Below are 19,289 nucleotides of genomic sequence, written 5' to 3' on the forward strand. Positions count from 1 at the left end.
CTCCCCGGCCCCCAGCCCGCCCGCCGCGGCTCGCTCGGCCCGGGGCCCCCCGACCGCCCGGACCGGCTCCCCGGTGCGCCGAGCCCCCCGGCCGCCCCTCGCTCTGCCGCCCGCCCGCGTGCGTTTCTCCTCTCCCTCCCAGGCGTTCTTTTCCCAATTTGCTGCTTTACCTTTGTCTTCCTCATTTAAATTTCCCATTCCGATCCTCTTTTCTTCTTCCCTATCTCTGTAGTTTCTCTTTATTTCTGTTTTACTTTCCCCCTCTTCCCGCTTTCGTCCAGCCTCGCCTTCCTGTTCACTTTATTTCTAATCATATTTTGTGTTTTAGTCGGCGCTTTGCTCTTATTTCTGTATGTCCTTCTCTATTTTTCATGTTTTTTCTTTTTTTAAAAAAAAAAAACTAAAATCTTTCTTTTTCTCCTTTTTTATGACTATACTTACTGTCTTAAAATTTCCCTTCATTTTGTCTCGTCTCTTTTGCTCTTGCTTTTTATTGCCTTTTTGTGTCTTTCTGTTTCTCGCCTGTTTTTCTTCGGGTTTTCTGTGTTTTCTCCACTTTTCTTAATTTGGTCTCCTCGGCTTCCTCACAGCTTTCTTTCTCTCCGTCTGTGAAACTCTCCTGCACTCTCCTCTTACCAACTTTCCTCTCCCCATCCAAGCTCATGGCCACCTCTGCTCTCCTTCCCAGCCTCACTAGCCCTCTTCTGGGCCTGGGTCTACCCGCGTACCCATCTCCAAAGCTGGGCCCTCAGGCTGGTGGGAGGATAGGCTTTGGGCGGGATGCCGGCTCTTCCTCTGCCCCACAGTCGCAGCCAGAAGCTTGGAGCCCACCCTACCAAGAGCTGCCTCCACCTACTCTGCACCCGGGCCCCACAGCAGCTGAAGCAAGGGGTCTGGAGGGCGGGCCAGTATAGACACAGCCTGGAGACTTACCTTCCATGTCCCTGGTGACGGTGCTGAAGTGCATCCCGGCCGGGGATCCTGGCAGCCAGCGAAGCTTCACCCGGTCAGAGGACCCCGAGCCCTGGTGGGCAGTACGCTCCACCGCCTCGGCTGCAACCAGAGAGGCGATGCTGAACGCACTGGCCCGGGGAGACAGCGGGCTCCGCGCATCCATAGGCGCCCGGCGGCCTGGCCGGCGCCGCCTCCGACTGCGTGTGCCCAGCCACACTGCGCCCAGCCCAGCCCAGCCCACGGAGTCCGGGGGCGGGGGCCTGTGGTGCCACTCACAGCCGGGGGCCCCTGGCCCAGAGGCTTATGGCGTCATGGGCCCCCAACTTGGGGCTGGTAGCAGCCGAGGGGCCCAGACGGGTGGAGCACCCTGGAAGTGCAGGGCCCTTCTGCTTTCCAAGCTCCCTGCCCCTTCCTCCGTTCCCAGGGACCTTCATGATCAACGCCCCTTGAACATCCCGTTGCTCCTGCCAAGGCTCAGCCTTCCTCTGTGCCGTGAAACCACCGTCAGCTTCTACAGCCCCCCAAGGAGAGGAGTCTATGCCACAGCACCCAGCCCTAGCCTGAGGTGGCAGGGCACCCTGCTGGGGTCCAGCCATGCCCCTGCCCTTGGCCCTTCCAGCCTCCACCTCCTCCCTGGCTGCCCCTGCACCTGGGTGAGGAGAGGGCAGCTCAGGCTCTCACGCCGCAGCGTCCTCTGTTCCTCTGCCAGCAGAACAGGACCCAGCTCAGTAAATGCCCAACAGCCCCCTGAAGTTAGCTCACTATGGTGGCTGGAGACCCCAGCGGAGGGCCGCTGCCCAGGCTGCGCAGCCCGGGAGCCCGAGCGTCACGCGCACTTGCGCGCACCGCCCGCCTCTGGCCAGGACGCTTATACATCCGGAGGGTGGGCAGTGCCCGCTCCTCCGACCTCCCTGCGCACCGGCCGGGTGCAGGGAGGGCCGGGGGCGGGGCCTGGCCGGCCTCGGGAGCCGAGGACACGAGGACAAGTTGGAGAACTTCAGGCCACCGGGTCAGATGCTGCGCCTCGGCACCCAGCAGCCAGGCTGCCTGCCGGGAGAAGCTCTGTGCCCCAACCCAGCTGGGCAGAGTGAGGGCGAGGCCCGCCCCTCAGCCTGGCTTCTAGGCCCAGGGATCCCAGACACCAAGGCCTGACTTGGCCTGTGTGTTCCCCCACCTACTGTCTCCGGGGTCTCCTCTGACCAGTTCAGTGCACCCATTGCCTTTCTGTCAAGGGTCTCTGCAGCTGGGTGTCAACCCCGGAGCCTCTGTGCCCCACTGGAGCCTCCCTGGTGCTGGCGGTCAGGGCCACGGTTTGCAAGGCCTCTCTGTATACAACCTCATTGTAGCCGTCGTTTTGAATGCTTGAGAGAGGAGTGAGAGGCAGGCAGCCTCTCCCAGGGTTTTTAGGATCTCAGGGCCTCAGACCCTGGGCTGGAGAGGATGCCGGGTGGGAGCTGGGAAGGCGCAGTAACTGGGGCTAGGGGACTGGGCGCCAGTGGCGAGGCCGGCCCTGGGCCTGAGATCCAGGAACGCATGTGAGTCCAGGGCCGCAGGGGTGAGTGTGCGAGTGGCGCCGCCTGTCTGGGATGTGGTGTGTGTCGCTGCACGTATGGGGTGCCCCGTGTCCTGCCCCCCGACCCTTGCCGCCTGCAGCTGGAGCTTATTGGGCCGTGTCAGAAAAGGGAAGCTGTCCCCAGTGCATTTCTCTTGCCCTGAGTGGCTATTCTGAGCCATGACAGTGACAATGACTTGTGTCTCTCAGTGTCACTGGGGAACCCAGGGACAGGTCCAGTGAGGGGTGCAGTGTGGACACAGACCAGTGTGGGGAAGGCCGCCTTCCCTCCTCTCTGAGCAGAGCCAGCCATTGTCCCCAGGAGCTGCTCCTGCAGGAAGGGACAGTCCCACTGGAGGCGGGTGGGAGGGACGCTGGTGGCCGCAGATTTGGTGGTGTTGCAGGAGACAGCCTGTGTTGACCGTCTGCACCCAGAGAGACCTGGGCTGTGGGGGTTGGGGGTGGGGCTCCTGCATGTGCCCAGCCTGTGGGTGTGCCGGTTTGTGTCCTGTGCACATCTGCACACACCTCAGGGCAGTGGCCAGATGTGGGGTTGTGGGTGAGGCCAACATTGAGGAGAAGTGAAAGTGAAAAACCCTGGGGCCTCTTGGAGGCTCTGGGCCAGCCCCTAAGGATCAGTCCAGAGTCCCCAGACCCCTGCGCCTGAGGTACGTAGGGAGCAGCAGAGCCTTCCAGCCCCCATTAACCCCTTTGTGCCTGAGCAGGACCTGCGGGCAGGCAGCCACGGCGAACGTGCCACAGCAGAAAAGAGGCTGTCAGGGTGGAGAAAACCCTGGTCAACCAGAAGGGCGCTGGGAAGAGGTGAGGGCTCCACCCAGGCTGCTCAGTCAGCCGACCCTACCCCACCGGAGGCCGATACTCACTAGCTCCATTTAGGATCCTCAGACCCGGCTGGGACCCCCAGCCCCCGCTGCCCAAGGCCAGGACCCACCAGGAGCCCTCTGCTAAAGGGGCCCAAAAGCCTGGAAGTGTGAGGCTGACCGAGTCTCCAGCCAGAGCCGAGGCCTCCACCGCCCAGCGGGATAGGGCTCCTCGGACCCTCCCTCCCGCCTAGGGCGCAGCCCCGCCGTGGTCTGCCACCTCGTCACCCACCCGCGCTCCTCGTCACCCGCCGCCGCCTCACCCGTTGTGCCCTCCCACAGCGCCGAGGGAGCGTGCCTGTCGGGTGGCAGTAGCCCAGCACCCGCGGGTTCCGCACGCGAACGCAGCGCCTGGGCACGGCCCGCGGCAAGTGTTCTTCCCTCACCTGGCCGGGCCGAGGCTCCCTTCCGCTTCGCTCCCCCTGCCGGCCGCACCTCCACGGCCGCGTGGTGGGAAGCCTGACTGGGAGCTGCCCGGCCTGCATCGGGAAGGTGAGACGCGGCTGGGGGTCGAAGGGTCCGACTCCTCCCGGCTCGATGCAAGGCTGGGGCCTGGGACATCTGCTCCTCCGCGTGCAACGCGCAGCCGAGACAAGACCCCCGCTTCTCCCAGCCAGGGCGGAGGGGGGAACTGTGATGAGACCATTTTACAGGCCGGAAAACCAAAGCTTGCTTTCTCTAGCTGGTAGGTAGGGGGTGGGGACAGGAGGCTTGGCCGAGTGCAGGAGGCTGGAGGGATGAACGCGATGGACACTCTGCAGCTTTTGCTCTCTGGGCTGCACGTCAGCCCTGCCCCGAGGGAGTCCAGTGTGCTGAGACTCGCCCCCCACCCCCACTTCGTAGTTGTGGGTGAAGCAAGCCCTACCTAATTCCAGAAGATTTTTTTCCTAGGCAGGAGAACTGTTGCCGCCCATCTGTCCGCCCAGTTCCGCCTCCTCTGGGCACACGTGGCTCCCTCAGGGGAGCCTTCAGACAGGTGCCCTCATGCCCACCCAGCACGACCCCCTTCCCCACCTCCTGTCCATAAAGGCACAATGCCTCCCCACAGCTCAGAATTCTGAGCGCTGCTGGGCTGCCGCACACTCTCGTGCACCCCGGGGCTCGGTGGCTGGCAGGCAGCGCACCACGATCTTCGGGCTGGGTTGGGTTCCTCAGGCAATTTGCTCCCCCAGCATTGGTCTCAGGCCACTTGAGGCACATATACGCACAGAAGGGACCGGCCAGAGGTTCGAGGTGCGCTAGGGACCCCTCCTCTAGGCCTCAGAGTATGGAGAGAGCACAGAGAAGCCGGGCTTTACTTGACCCTGCTAATTCGTTTCAGGATGAACCGCCTGGAATTGCTTACAGCGCCTGCTTGGACGAGGCCTCGGGGTCTCCAAGAAGGCCCGCCGCCAGGAGCCGCCCTCACTAGCCTCCCTCCCGCCATCAGCCACTCCGCCCTGGGGCCCCAGAGAGGGGCGGTGGTGCAGTGGGGGGCCCAAACTTCGTTGGAGCCGGGACAAGCCCGCGCGCCCTAAGGCTCTGCCCTCTCCTCCCGATTCCACTCCCACCTCTTGACTCCCTGCCCTTGGCGGGGGCGGGCGCCTGCACAGCAGCCTCGGGCACTCCCCAGTCGTCATTCCATCCCACGAAAGTGTCTGGCCCACAACACTGCGAAGGCGACATTCCGGATGACCCTCGTGGGCTCACACAAGCTGAGATCCCAAGCCTAGGAGGCGGGCGGGTGGGGCCGTGTGCCAGGGCTGCCCTCGGGGCCGCTGCGCTGTGGCCTCTGTCCCTTCATCGGCCCCCAGCCGCTGAGCGGGGAGAAGAACCGCGGGCGGGGGCCGTGGGGGAGGAGCCGGCACAGGCACGGGCGCTGGGGTCTGCATCAAAGCCGGGGTCGCACATTTGGTCCTGCATGCCGAGGCGCTGGCGGAGTGACGTCTGCCTCTTCGCACAGTAGTGGGTTTACAGACCCTGGGATGGTGCTGAGTTAGAACTGGGGGACTGTGGGGCCTCCTGGAGTGGAGGGGCCCAAGCCAGAGCCAGAACAGGGGCCAAGTCCACCTCTAGGGAGGGCTGGAGACAGGAGTAGCTTCCTTCCCTGCCTGCTAGGGCAGGGTGGTGTGGGCCCACTGCCAGGTCGCCTGTGCCACTGCAGACACTGCCTGAGACGATGAGGAAGGAAGTCATTCCTGTTACCCAGCCTGGGGTCTCCATGGGCTCCTCCGCAGCCTGTGGCTCAGGTATTCCCACTGCTCCTTGACCTTGCCTTCCCTGGGCCCTTCTCCTCCCTTGGCCCCTCTCCTCCCTGGGCCCCTCTCCTGACACGGAAGCCCCCACCAAGCCCACCCCCATGTGTTCTCCTTGTGCTGGACTTCTACTCAAACTGCTAGGGTGCTGGGTACTCTGGCTGGTTCCGAGCTCTGGGGGGTGTGCCAGACAGCAGGCAGGAACCTTCCCAGGAGCTCCAGGCCCACAGCCAGGTTCACAGGAGGGGGCCCAGGGCTTGGAGGACGTGTCCCTGTGAGTCTGGTCAGACAGCTGACCACGTAGCTGGTGAAGGCCTGGGAGTTAGAAACATCCCGGTGTGAGCACCTTGTAGCTGGGAGGACACTGGACAGGATGACAGGGGGTGTGGCCCCCTCGCCCCGCCCACGCCATCCCCTGGGACTCTTCCTAAGCCCCAGCACCACCTGCCTCCTGGTCCCAGGGCAGGGCCTGACCCACCTCAGAGTCCTAGTGCCTGGACCCTGGGGGTCCAATGACTGCAGGATGGACAAAGGGGACAGCTGAGACCCTGAGAGAGGCAGACATGGGAGGGAGTAATTGGTGGAGAGAAGACTGGACAGGGAGGCACACAGCCCTGTGACACTAGCCTCCTCCCAGCCGGGAGGGGACGGGCCAGGGTCTGCACAGCCAGCCCCACATAGCTGGCCCCCAACCTCCTGTCACCAGGCCTAGTTGTCCCCCCACAACTGTGGGTGCTGTGTTCTGGGCCAAGTTCCCAGGAGGATAGTTTCTAGAGATGGTGAGAGGGATGGCTGCGCCAAATGGGTGGTGGCACCCTCTGCCCCCGACCTTGCTGGGCACCAGGACTCCCTGCAGACTGGAAGTTCCCACAATTCCAGAACAAACAAACAAACAGACTGACTAATGGGCAGCCCAGCCCTGGGCCCTCTCCGATTTCTGAGGTTGTTGATTTAGCTGCCCACTTGGTGGGAGGACCCAGCCACATGGGGAGCCGGCTGTCCATCTGTCTGTCTATCTCCTGGCCACACTGGCCCCTCCACCCCAGGTGCAGTCAGGCAGAGGTGAGGCTCTGAGACCCTGGATGACCTACATGCAGGCTGGTGAGGTGGCGGGATCTCAGCCTGGGGGGCCAACTGAGGAACCAGTCCCTGCCAGCCTCCTTCCCCTCTGTGGCCCCAGCAGGGGGAGCCACACTTGCCAGGGGAAGGGACTTGTCCCAACAGACCCTGGGGAGGGGTGTTGGCTGTGGGTGAGTGGCCAGATGGACACTTGCAGACAAGCGCCTCCAGTTCCTCTGGGCAGCAGGGAACCCCGACTGGACAGTAGCTCCCACTTGCCCATGTCCAAGCACTCACACCACCACGTGCACACATGCTCATGAGCATGGGCATGAGTACGTGTGTGTTTACATCGTGTTCATACTCAGGCACACGTACGTGGGAGTGTGGACACATGCCTACACGTGTGAGCATACCAATATTGTGACCATGGGCATATGTGTATGCATGTACACAGTGGACAGAGACATAAGCATGAGCACACACATGCACACTCCATGCAGACACACGGGCTGGGCACAGATGCACACATGCACACTCCATGCAGACACACGGGCTGGGCACACATGCACACTGCATGCAGGCACACGGGGTGGGCACAGATGCACACATGCACACTGCATGCATGCAGACACGTGAGCATGGGCACACTAGATGTACACAGACACGGGAGCATGGACATGCACACTCATGTCTGTACATACAGGGAACCTTCTGGGTGGAACTCCCTGGGAGGCCACTTTCCATGGTCAGATCCCAGCCCTGAATCCTGCTTGGTGGTGAATGAGCCCTGGGAAGCTCTGAGAGAGAAGGCTCTGGGGACAGGGCCAGAGGCAATGAGGAATGACAGCTAAGCCGATGACCCCAGCACCTTTGTTAATGGGTCCTAACGAGGCCATGCTCCCATAAACATTGGATATGTTGTATCTCTCTTTAAAAATGCTTAAAGCATTTAAAGTAATCAAATATATCACACTTGCGGTTTTCATTAAATGATCAATTGATTCAAGTTGTCCACATCGTCACTGTGACAGCTCAGTGTGACTGCTGGGAGAAACTGCGTGGAAATCCTGTCTCAGTGCAGGGGAGGATTGGCTTTACACCCTGTGCCCCTCCATCCACTCTGCTCCCTGGCTGAGCCCCTAAGGCTGCTGGATTGTCCCTGCTAGGCCAGGACAGTGCCCAGTTGCCCAGGCTGGCATTCGAGCCTCCCTGCCCACTGCTCTGGGCTGGTCCTGCTGGTATCTCCCGTTGTGCCTGTAGGGGCCCCCCTGAGGAGCCCTCACTGACCTGGTGGGCTGCCCAGGCTGGGGCAGGTTTTGGGGAGTGCCCCGATGAGCAAGCCTCCAGCATGGGAGTCCCTTTGCTAAGGCCTGTAGAGGACCCCCAAGCCCACAGGCAGAGAGGAGCTGGGTCCTGGAGAGATTAGGGGTGCAGGCAGCTTTCCCTGGTGGGGGTGGGGATGCAGGGTTGGGGTTGCCAGCCCTGTCTGGCTTCCTGCCTTTCCAGGAGAAGGAGCTGGTGAGAAGGCCGGGAATGTTTCATTTCAAAGGAGAACGGGACTCCTTCGGCAGGACCCCTGTGTTCTGGGCCCTCTGCGTAGCGGGGAGCCAGGGTGGTGAAGTCACCCAGAATCAGGAGCTGGGTCCAGGAGAAGCCTCACCCTCTTCAGGGCTCTGTGTCTGGGAACACACCCTGGCCTCTGCAAGCCTCAGTGTTTTTGTCTGAGAAGTAGAGAGAACGCTGCAGGCCCACGGGTGGATGGAGCCAGCACATGTCAGCCCTCGATTGCAGGTCCCCAGTTGATGCCACCATTGTTGCTGCAGGGCCTCCTTGGGCCACCCGAAGCCCCGCAGGTCCTCACAGCACTGTGAGTAGGGTGGGTGTTGTCTCTATAGCCCCTGTGGACCCTCCAGGCCTGGCGTGAGGTTTGGGGGGTGGCATTCTGGCTGCGCTCCCAGGAGGCCCAGTTAGGCACCCTCTCCTGGTTTCCCCGCTGGGTCCATGTGCCCAGACTCAGCCTCGGTTTCCCCATATCCATAAGCCTGCCCCAGCCCCGCCCAGTCCTGACAAATCCCTTCCCTCCTCCAAGGCTCTGCTGAACCACGTTGGAATTTCTCAAAAGCAAACAAACAGGCAAGCTCGGAGCTGCGGTTTTCGGAGCTCAGATTCCTCTCGGGTCTGTCTGAGCTAGCACCAGGCCAGGCCGGCCGCCCCACGGCAGGCTGGATGGAGTGAGGGGCCTCAGCTGAGTCCCCCTGGCTCACTGGGTGCTGGACCTGAGCAAGGACCAGGCTCAGCGCCTACAGTCCCAGACAGCACCTGGCTGGCCCAGTTCCCTCCCAGGACCCAGCAAGGATGGCAGGAAGCTGCAGCTGATGCTGAATTTGGGTTTGGACTGGGCGGGTGGGAGGTGAACGGGGATCGGGTTGGTGACGATACCCAGACGGATGCAGGGCTGGGGGACCAGGAAGGTGAGGATTGGAGGGACTGGAGGCTCACGGTGGGGGCTGGACCAGGGTGTGGGCTGAGGGGAAGTGACCCGAGGTGGCCATCAGAGCGGGTGGTGACATCCTCAGGCCTGTGGCAGGGCAGGGCGTGGAGGCTGCTGTGAAGGAACGTGGGGGTGGGAGAGGCGGGCCAGCGCTGGGAGGGCACCTCAAGGGGCCGACGGGGTTAGGAGTGAGGGCTGGAAAGAGGGGAGGGGTGGGAGGGGTTCTCGCCAGGTGGTCTTAATCTCCTCAGTGAAATAGGAGTCCTGGGGGGTGGGCGGGGGAGGTGGGAGCTGGAGACAGCTGCGGGAGGGGGCCGGGCCTGACAGCCTGAGGCCGCCAGGAACCCCTGCCTACCGGGCCAACTCCCCAGTCAGTCCCTGACAAGTCCGTGGGCTAAGACTCTGAGCAGTTCTTCCACCCACCCCTCCTCACTCGGCCTCATCTACCTTTGCTGAGATGATTTCGGTGGCCTGGAGGGGCTGGCATGTATCTGTGGGGGTGTCGCCTGGGCCCTTCCTACTCTCTTAGCTGCTGTGGTATTTGGTCAGGGCAGGGCCTGGGCCACTGATGCCCCCTCACTTGGGTCCCCACTAAGCTGTCGTCTGCTCTGAGGTAATGCCAATGGGGCTAGGGAGTGCAGGGGGAGGGAGGAGCCCCTGGCCATCCCTGGACTCCTCAGCTTTGTCTGCCAGCGCATCTCAGGGACCAGAGGGGCAATGCAGGGGACGTGGGTCCAGGACACATGTGGCTCCCATGTGGACATCCTGGGAGGCGGGAGGGGGCATGAGCAGTGTGGAGGCGCCGGCTGCCTCATCCTGCTAAGTGGGTGCTTGACACCAGCTATGCTGCGTGGACAGAGAGATGGATGTGAGCTTTCGCTGGTGCCCCAAAGTCAATCTAGCCCCTCCCTCCAAAGAGTTTGCCAGGACCAAGTGATCCAGCGGTCACCCCATCCTGGGAAGGGGTGTGGGCAGGCGCCAGGCTGTCTCAGGCTTGGCTGGGAACTGCCAGGCCCTGGGGCTGGTCTGAGGGTCCGAGGTACCCACTGCAGCAGAGGTCCCAGCCTGGGGAACCTGAGGCAGTCACCCCGACAGAGCTGGCCTGGAGCAGGTGGGGCAGGGGCACCCGGGCCATCCCTGGATTGTCTGGGCTGGCCTGGCTCTCCTGTGGACCCCATGACCAGGGCCCTTCCATGCGGTGCCCACCCTCACCCCCATGTGGCTCCCGTGCGGACAGAGCCCAGCCACCTGTCCCCTCCCTCCCAGCCCTGTGCCCCGTCCCTATCACCAGATAAGCCAGCCTGCTCCCCTTGCACCTGCTGGGCCCTGCACTCTGCTGATTCTGTGTGTTCCTTGGGGCTGTCAGGGTGGCACTTGCCCCAGGGCATTTGCTGTTGTGTCATTGTTCCCTCTGGGCCAGGCTCAGAGTCACCAGGGCGTCGGGGGCCGGGGAAGGTAACCCCAGAGGAGACCAGCTGGCCACACGCGTAGAGCAGCAAGGAGCAACAAGGCAAAACCAAGACGTGCGTGTTCTCAGATGGCGCCGAGGGGGTGGCGCTTGACTCCCACTAAGCCAGCCCTCGTGAGCTGGAGGCCGCGCAGATGCACAGCAGCCCTGAGGTCAAAGAACAGGCTGGGCTTGGGGTCCTCTGGACACAGGGCCGTCAGCCCTGCACTGGTGGGACTGGTTCACTAGCCTCCCAGCTCCAGGAGCCGTCAGCTTAGTGCTCAGAAGAGTTCCCTCACGTGGCCTCAATGTCATTACCCTGAGCTCCTCCCACCCATCTCTGCACATTCAAGACAGGATGAGTCTTAGTCACTCCAACCCTCAGAGTGAACCTTTGCAGTTAAGTTCTTACCTCAAGTCTGCTACAACCAGCCAGAGTCTTAAATCAGGATGGAGTGTGTTTCAGTCTAGAGAGATAAAATATGGCCATACCCTACAAACGTCTGCAGGGCTGTATGGGGTCAGAGGAAGCAGCCAAAATCTAGGGGAAGAAACTTCGGGAAGGAAGTCACTGCCCCTAAATGAAAAAGAGCTATGCAACATCAGAGCTGCCTGGGAGGTAAGCAAACCAGGTGCCCCAGGAGAACGAGGAGACCCTTCTCCCCTGGGGGTGGTGGGACACTGGGCCACAGGGGCAGAATTTGAAGGGCCTTTTTCTGACTCCAGAATTGGGCTTCTGGCTTTGCTTCCTGGGGATGGAGGCAGCTTCAGACACTCAGTGTCTCTGCCCGGCCTCAACGCTGCAGACTTTGGAGCTTGCTTGCTGCCTCCACGGCCCTCCTTGCTAGCCCAGGACCAGGGGAGTGTGGGTTGACGGTGTTCTGGATCAGGGGCCAGGGAAGAGGTCTGAGGCTGCAGTGGTAAAAGACATATCCCAATTTGACTCCCTGGAGTCTTGTAGGTATTGTGAGAAGTGATAAAATGATTATAGAACCCATAGCCTGGTGTCAGAGAATTATACCTGTCATGCATACCGTACACACATATATGTACACCTCTACATCATAGCCTACAAATTCTACCATCAGGACGCAGCAAGGGTCATTGTGTAGGTGCTGGGGACACTGTCCTGGGGTCTGGACATAGCCTCTTGGTACAGGATGTCACCCCTCCATTCTACATGTGCTACCATTTTTTCTTTTTTGAGACAGAGTCTCACTCTGTCACCCAGGCTGGAGTGCAATGGCACGATCTCAGCTCACTGCAACCTCTGTCTTCCAGGTTCAAGAGATTCTCCTGCCTCAGCCTCCTGAGTAGCTGGGATTATAGGCGCCTGCCACCTCGCCTGGCTAATTTTTGTAGTTTCAGTAGAGACAGGGTTTCACCATCTTGGCCAGGGTGGTCTTGAACCCCTGACCTCGTGATCCACCCACCTTGGCCTCCCAAAGTGCTGGGATTACAGGCGTAAGCCACGGTGCCTGGCCATGTGCTACCTTTTCTTAATGTGGCCCCAACTGTCCCCTGCTCTGATTTTGAGGCTGGAAGTCTCCAAATCGGTGCCCAGGCCCTCTCAGACCTCCTGACAGCCCCCACCCCAACCCCAGTCAATAGCTGGCCTATGGCCTGGACGTAGCCCCAGAGCCTCCCCCGATGTTTATAAGAACAGCCAACATCAAGCATCTTGGATTTCAGATAGGAGGACCCCCCACCTGCTGGCAGCTGACACCTGAGCCCACCCTACCCAGTGGTAAGGGGCAGGGGTTAGTGACCCAGCTGGAGAGAGCTGCCAAGGAACAGTCAGAAAATACCAATGTCACTCACCCTGGTGCCAGAGGGGAGACTGAGGCACAGAAGAGGGCAAGGCTGTGGGCATCTACACAGGGCCTGGATGAGCCGGGGCCCTGCCACATCCCTGCCCCTGGTGCCCTGCCCACCCCTGTTGTCCACCCGCCCGCCCAGGCAGAAAATGGCCATTTCCTCTGGCCCCCGCCCCAGGGAGCGACATGGAGCTGGCAAAACAAACAGGCCATTGCTCCTGTGGCTGCTGGCTGGTGATGGATGGCCAGAGGGGCTGGCCGTGCTGACTGACGACCGCCCATCATGTGTGGGCTGGGGGTGGGGCCTGTCCCGGCCTTGGCCCAGGCACGGACACAGACTCCTCATCCCACCCAGAGACACTCCTGCCTTGGGGACCCATGGGGATCGAGGCCCGGCACATCAATCCCTGGAGCTTCCAGCTCCCACTGGGGCCATGAGGGATCCAGGTCCCTCACTGCAGGTGGGGATGTGTCAGGATGACAGCATCTGTGAGGATGGGGTCTCCCAGGCACCTCCCCATCTCCTGCCAGTTGCCAAGGGCAGGATCCCCTCCTCACACCGCTGCGCCCTAGGCTGACGGGGCTGCTATGCTCTGAAGCATGGGGCTGGGGACCTCCACGGCACAGGCCCCCCAGCAGGGCCCACGCAGGCTGGCCTGGGTCTGGGCTTCTTCCGTGGAGAGGTGTGTCTGCAGGGCGGACAGGGTACCAGGTCTGGGGGCCAGGTCCTGGCTGTGGAGAAAAGAGCTTGGAGGGGCCAGGTCACTGAGCTCTGGTTGAGTTGCGTTGGCACCAGGAGGGCCAGGGCATGAACAGAAGTGTGTCAGGGGCTGAGGGCAGGGGGAGAGGTGGGGTCTGACAGGACCCGGCCCACATGGCAGTGGCCTTAGAAGGCTCCAGGGTCCTCTGTCCTGGTCAGCCCCTCTGTCTCTCTGGCCGGGTCTTGGATTGTCACCTCACTGGAGAGTTGGGCAAACCGAGGCTGGAGGGAGGTCTGACTGAAGGGAACACAGGCCCAGGCTGAGGCGGGCCCTGCTGCGCGTCCTAAGCCCTGCTACACCAGTCCAGTGGCCCCCACAGCTGCCCACACCTCCAGACTGGGCTGATTCAGAGACTTCCAGTCCTGATGCCGGTCACCTGCGGGGGCTGATGGGCACCCAGCTGCCCAACCTGAGGCCTGCTGCAGCATGGGCCACCCAGTGGCTGGCTGGCCGAAGAGGAAGGGGCAGCTGCAGCCAGGCCTCTGACCCTCCGACTCATCCGACCGAGAGGAAGCTTCCGAGACCCCCACTTCCTGGACCTCTGAGTGGGCTGAGGCCCCACTTCCGCCGAGCCCCCAGCCCTGCTGTCAGCCTCTCCAGTCCCAGTCCTGAAGCCCCACAACCCCCTAGCTACGTGTTTCCTGCTGCAGGGGATGGTGGTTGAGGGGGCAGTGACCAGGACACTCACCCAGATCTGGGGTCAGCAGGAAGCCCCACTGAATAGGGTGGGTGAGGACTGAGCAGAGTGGCCTCCCTGGGGACGGGGCTGCCCATGGAGGTGGCTGATGACCTCTGCTAGGAGGGCCAATTAGATCCAGGCTAGCCCTCTGGTCCCAGGCCAGCCCTGCAGGGCTGTAGCCAGGAGGGTGCTTCGATGCAGCCATTCAGCTTCTGCGGCTGGGCTGGGGATGGCCCAGGCCCCCGGGCCCTGTGGACAGGGGCAGCGGAGCAGCAGGTGGTGCCCAAGTGAAACCCACATGGAGGAGGCTCTGTGGCACTGGGGAAGGCTGGGCGTGGGGACAGGGCAGGCCCTGCCTCCCTCTGACCAGGATTGTTAGGCAGGGGATGTGGGGCCCCAGGGGGAGGTTCTCAGGTCCTGGGGTCCAGGAGGTTTCAACTGTGCCTCCCAGGCGGGGTGAGGCCGAGACACCCCTGCCCCTCCATGCTGTAGGGACAGGAAGTCTGGGGTCTGGCCCAGGCTGGCAGACTAGGGGCAGAACCAAGGCCCATGTGGGGCAGGAAGTGGCCCTAGACTCCAGCGGGGGTGGGGTGGCCTCCCAGGAGCAATTTCCTCCCTGAAACATCCTGCCTGGGCAGCAGGAGGGAAGAGGGCTGCAGCCCCGGCTGGGCAGGAAGGGCCTGGGGCTCAGCATCCCCTCGGGCAGGGCTCTGGGAGCTCCCAGGAGGGAATGACCTCATGGCACGTCTGAGCCTCCGGAGCTGAAAGGCTAGGCTGGGCCTCCCGCCAGCCCCCAACCCAACCTGAGCTCCTGGGCCTGTCGCCTCGTGCTGGCCTCTCTAGAGTTTCTGGTGCCATCAGCCTCATCGTCCCGAGGCCAGGAGCTCAGAGCCTGTTTCCCATATGAAGCATGGCAGCGCCTATGCCTCCTAGCCTGCACACGGCCGATGGATGGGAGAAGTCGGGAGGGGTCCTGCAGGCAGTGAGCAGCCCACGTCGGCAGCCTAGCTGCCCCTGCTTGGGCCTAGAGGGGGTCAGAGGCCCAGCCCCCACCCCTGTGGCCTAAATATAACCTGAGCAGGCGCCTGGCCGGGAATAGAGACCTCTGTCAGCTCCCAGCAGGTGCTAGCGGGAAGAAGGTCAGCATGATTGGCAGGGGTGCCGGCGGGCAGGCGGCCAGACCTGGGTCATGTGAGTGTCCGGTGGCACGGTCCGAGGGTAGGGCGGCGTGACCTCACAGGACAGCTGGGTGCCCGGCCCGCCCTGCTCCAGGCAGCCCTGGCCCCTGCCCTTGCCTGCGCCCACGACTGAATGTGCTGCCAGGCCCGGGGAAAGGGGGCCAGCTCGGCACTGGCAGCGTGGCTGAGCCCTTGTGCATGGGCCCAACCCTAACTGACGTCCCTCTGTCCCTTGTCCCTGCAGGGCTCTTCTGTCCCTCCACCCTCAGGCCCCATCTAGCCCTGCGTGATGGTCCTTGCCCCACCCCTCACACAAAAAGAAAAAATAACTCAGAAAACTCTCCTCAACTAGCCCAGCTGATGGCGCTTAAGCCAGTGTCCTCTGGAGTCCCCTCTGGTCCTCAGCTCCTGTCCCGGCCTCTAATTCCCCAAGTGACCGTCAGGTGAGCCCCCTTGAGCCCCACATCACTGGGCCCAGGGCTGTAAGAACAGCACAGGGGCCAGCCAGGGTGGAGTCCCTACCCCTCCCTCCTTCGGCTGCCCTCCCCAGCCTCTCAGGTGGCATCCTGGGCCCCGGGTCCCCTGGCCTGTTTGGGAGCCCAGCATTGCACCCCTCCCTCTGCCTGCCACCCTTGAGCACGGTTCTCACCAGCTTCCCCTGCTGCGGTCCACCAAAGCACAGCCTTCTCTTCCAGTCTTTTCTGGAGGGAGGAAATGTCATGCTAAGAATCTGCAAATACACTGGAAAATACCAAGCAGACACGGAAGAGATAAACCCTCCCCGGTTCCCAGCAGTGGCCCTGTGCAAGGGTCCTGGGGAAGGAGCAGCAAATGCTGGAGAGGAGAGGCCTGTGTGAGGCACTGCGGGCTGCGGAGGTCTGCCTGACCCTGAGAGAGGGAAGGGGGAGGGCTGGCGGGGGGGAGGGTGGAGGCTGATGAGCCCAAGGTACCCAGCCGGCCCGGACCCCCTTGAGGTGTGTACTGATTGAATAAGCCGGTGTGTGTCCAGCCCCTACAAGGTGCCCACCACTGTGCACACTGTGAAACATGTCACTGTCTCAGGGGACAGAATTTCAGCACCTTAGGCTCTAGAACGGAGTCTTGGGTCCAGGGACTCTGAACAGAACCTTGGGGAATCCGTCCTACCCGGCCAGCCTGCCGAACCTTCTGGCACCACTTGCACCCCTAGTGATGAGAAGCCCACTCCCCAGAGGCGGCCTGTGGCGTCTGGGGCAGCTGACATGGCAGTGCCCACTGTGCAGGCTGGTAGGTGGAAATCCCCTCCGCTGGGGGATGTGCAGGGCCAACGTGGGGTGCCTGGCGGGGCAGGCCTTGAGCTCAGGGTCGGGTGGGCCTATCATTCCTGCCCTGGGCCTCAGGGCCCTGCGGGGGCAGAACCCCAGCTCCGAGGCCTTGCTCACACTGCTCACCCGACATGGACGTCTGCATCCTAGGCTTGTTTGCTCTTAGTCTAGTTTTTCTGGTTTGGAGCCCCGGTACCCAGGCTGGGCCAGGGGACTGGGGATGGGCAGAGGGGGGCGGTGGGTGGGACTGGGCCTGGCCATTGCAAGGGCATCCTGGGCCTGGTCTCACTGCTACCTCGTGCCCTCCGCTGCCCTTGCCTGTGGACGGGTGGGCGAGCTCCGCCCTGGGGACATCCGATGGGTTCCACGGGCTTTGAGGAGGGGGCCTGGTTTTGAGCCTGTCGCCTCTAGCCTCTGGCCAGGTCACAGGCCTGGGAGGGGACCCAGGGTACAGCCCCACAGGAGATTCTGTGGTCAGAGTGTCTGGGGCTGAGGATGGGACAGGTTTCTGGTGATCCCCGGCCTTAGTTCTCAGCCATTGGCCTTCCTCAGAGGCCTAGAAGCGGGCTCTGAGTGCCTGGGATGCTGCCTGAGGCTGCGGAGGGGCAGGGACTCCACCCAGGCTGCTCCAGTGCCAGGGGCTCACAGGGACATCACCTGACAGGTGGGGAGCTAGAGCCTGGGACAGGGGCTGAGGGCCAGTGTGGACTGCAGAGGACGCCACAGCGGGTGGTGGCCGGCACTCCGGCCCCAGGCACAGGGAGCTCCCACCCTCATAGAGGCGTCCTGCCCGCCGTTCAAATCCTGGCTCCTCCACTTGATCTGGTGAACCCCTGACCTCTCTCTGCCTCTGGAGGGGACAAACGGGGGACTTGCGGCCTTCCTTCCTACCCTAGCCCCCCATGTTCCACTGCCTGCCTCTTCTCTCCCTCTCAATCCTAAGTGCCTGGATGCCTTCTCCTCTCCTCACCTTCAAATCTGCCATCTGTCATTTCCCAAGACACATGTGGGGAAACTGAGGCCCAAATGATGAAACAAAATGCTGAGAGGAAGCGATGGGGGCTGAGTGGGGTTGTGGGCAGAGCTGTGGGCGAGGGTGTCATGGGCCTTGCCAGCAGCAGTAGGCCCCCTGGGGAGCACTGGTTCCCTAGGCAACCTACTGTGCACCCCCCCCCGTAGGCACAGTGCCCCATTCCCCACAGCCTGGCAGGAGTCTACCCACAGCAGCAGCCTGACTTCTGGACCTGGCGAGAGGCTGGACCAAGGGCCTGTGGATGACATCTGGGCCCCGAAAGTGGGAAGTGGGGCTGCAGAGGCCCAGTGTGGGCGCCACGCCTAGCTTTCCCACCAGCTACCCTTCCTCTGGGCAGCTCAGGGCACCTGGGCTCAACACCTGCTGGAAAGCTCAACATTTCCCATCTCCATTTCAGAGCTGGGGAAACCGAGGCACAGTGACATCATATGTTTGTCCTCATAGCATGAGTCCAACACTGTCCAGTGAGGTGAGTGATAGGGCCAGGCCTGGAGCTGCCTGACGTGGGTTTCCCGGGGGCATGGACAAGGAATTCCCCATCAGGGGAGGGCTGATGAGTGCCTGGGCTAGAGCTAGCTAGGAAGTGGGGGGCATTCCTGGGCTCATGGTTTAGGCAGGTTTCCATTGGGTTTCAAGGGCGCACAGTAGGGCCAGCGAGGAGCAGACTAAAGTCAGGTGGTGACACCCTCCAAGGCCCCACGGGACAGTTAGGGCTCAAGGTGAGCAGGCAGTGCCTGGAGACACAGCCAAGCTGGACTCACACTCAGCTGGCCAGAGCTCCATCCCTCCTCCAGACTGAGGCAGGAGGGCCTCAGGGGTTGGTGGGGAAAGAGTCCACACAGCCACGCCAGCTGTAGGCTTTCTGGAAGCACTGTCCCCACCCTGTGCCTCAGTTTTCCCACCTGTAAAACGGTGGAGATGGCCCAGAGGAGGCTTGTTGGCCGGTGGGTAGGAGCTCGGTCCAGCCCCGCCAGCTGAGAGCAGACCAGGGCCTTGGCGCCGAGTTCTTGGGGGGCTAGGCTGGCTGGCCGGGTCCTTAGGATGGCCTGCCTTGGGAGAACCTGGGGAATGTCTCTCCCGCACACCCCCAACTCCCAGCTGGGCCTGGCTGGGCCTGCCTCTGAAACATTTTTTAAGAGATAAGGCCTTCATTATTAGGCCTTAATCCCTCACTGGCCAACACAGCCCCTGCCTCCCTGCTCTGCTGTCCCCGACCCAGTCACCCCTTCACTTGTGATGCTCCAGCCCTCAAGGGCCCCCAGGAGGCTCCCAGAAGGAGGATGGCACCACTGAGTCCCAGTGTGGGGCCTGGAGCCTGGAACTCACACCCCTGAGCCCAGGCCAGCTTCATTCAGCCTTAGCTGAGCATCAGGCTGCTCTGTGGTCCAGGCGACGGGGAGTCCTTTCTATATAGAGAGAAAGAAACCCTATCATGGCCAGGTGTCATGGCTCATGCCTGTAATCCCAGCACTTTGGGAGGCTGAGGAGGGAGGATCACCTGAGGCCCAGCGTTCGAGACCAACATGGGCAACATTGCAAGATCCTGTCTACAAAATTAAAAAAAATAATAAATTAGCCAGGCATGGTGGTTGTCTGTGGTGCCAGCTACTCAGGAGCTGAGGCGGGAGGACCCCTTGAGCCCAGTGGTTCAAGGCTGCAGTGAGCTGTGATTGCGCCACTGCTCTCCAGCCTGGGCGACAGAGCGAGAATCCATATGCTGCAGTTCCGAGCGCGGGAATTCTGCAGCACCCCAGGCAGACATCACCAATCAATTCCAGATCTTGTGGCCTCTCAGCCAGGAAGCTTCAGGTGTCAGCCCTGAGCTCCAGGTGGCTCCTGCCAGTGGCTCAAAAGCAGCACCTGAACATGCCCACCCTGCTGGTGATGGGAAAGAGA

General features: G+C 62.1%; 1 protein-coding gene across 2 annotated transcripts in view; it reads right to left on the minus strand.

Moving 5' to 3' along the window:
* Positions 1-1,794, minus strand: part of TBX1 (T-box transcription factor 1) — an 8,489-nt gene extending 6,695 nt beyond the window's left edge. Inside the window, exons 1-2 of one of the 2 annotated variants that reach the window (XM_037732640.1) lie at positions 1,604-1,794; positions 934-1,053 (exon numbers count right to left, since the gene is read on the minus strand). In XM_037732640.1, the coding sequence (XP_037588568.1) occupies positions 934-967 (34 nt within the window). In that variant the 5' untranslated portion in view covers positions 968-1,053; positions 1,604-1,794. Of the gene's footprint in view, positions 1-933; positions 1,510-1,603 lie in introns of those variants that run through there. The other variant, XM_017512071.2, reaches the window with a different exon arrangement.
* Positions 1,795-19,289: the final 17,495 nt, after the last annotated feature.

The sequence above is a fragment of the Cebus imitator genome, unplaced genomic scaffold (assembly GCF_001604975.1).
Source record: "Cebus imitator isolate Cc_AM_T3 unplaced genomic scaffold, Cebus_imitator-1.0 Scaffold461, whole genome shotgun sequence".
Classification (NCBI taxonomy): domain Eukaryota; kingdom Metazoa; phylum Chordata; class Mammalia; order Primates; family Cebidae; genus Cebus; species Cebus imitator.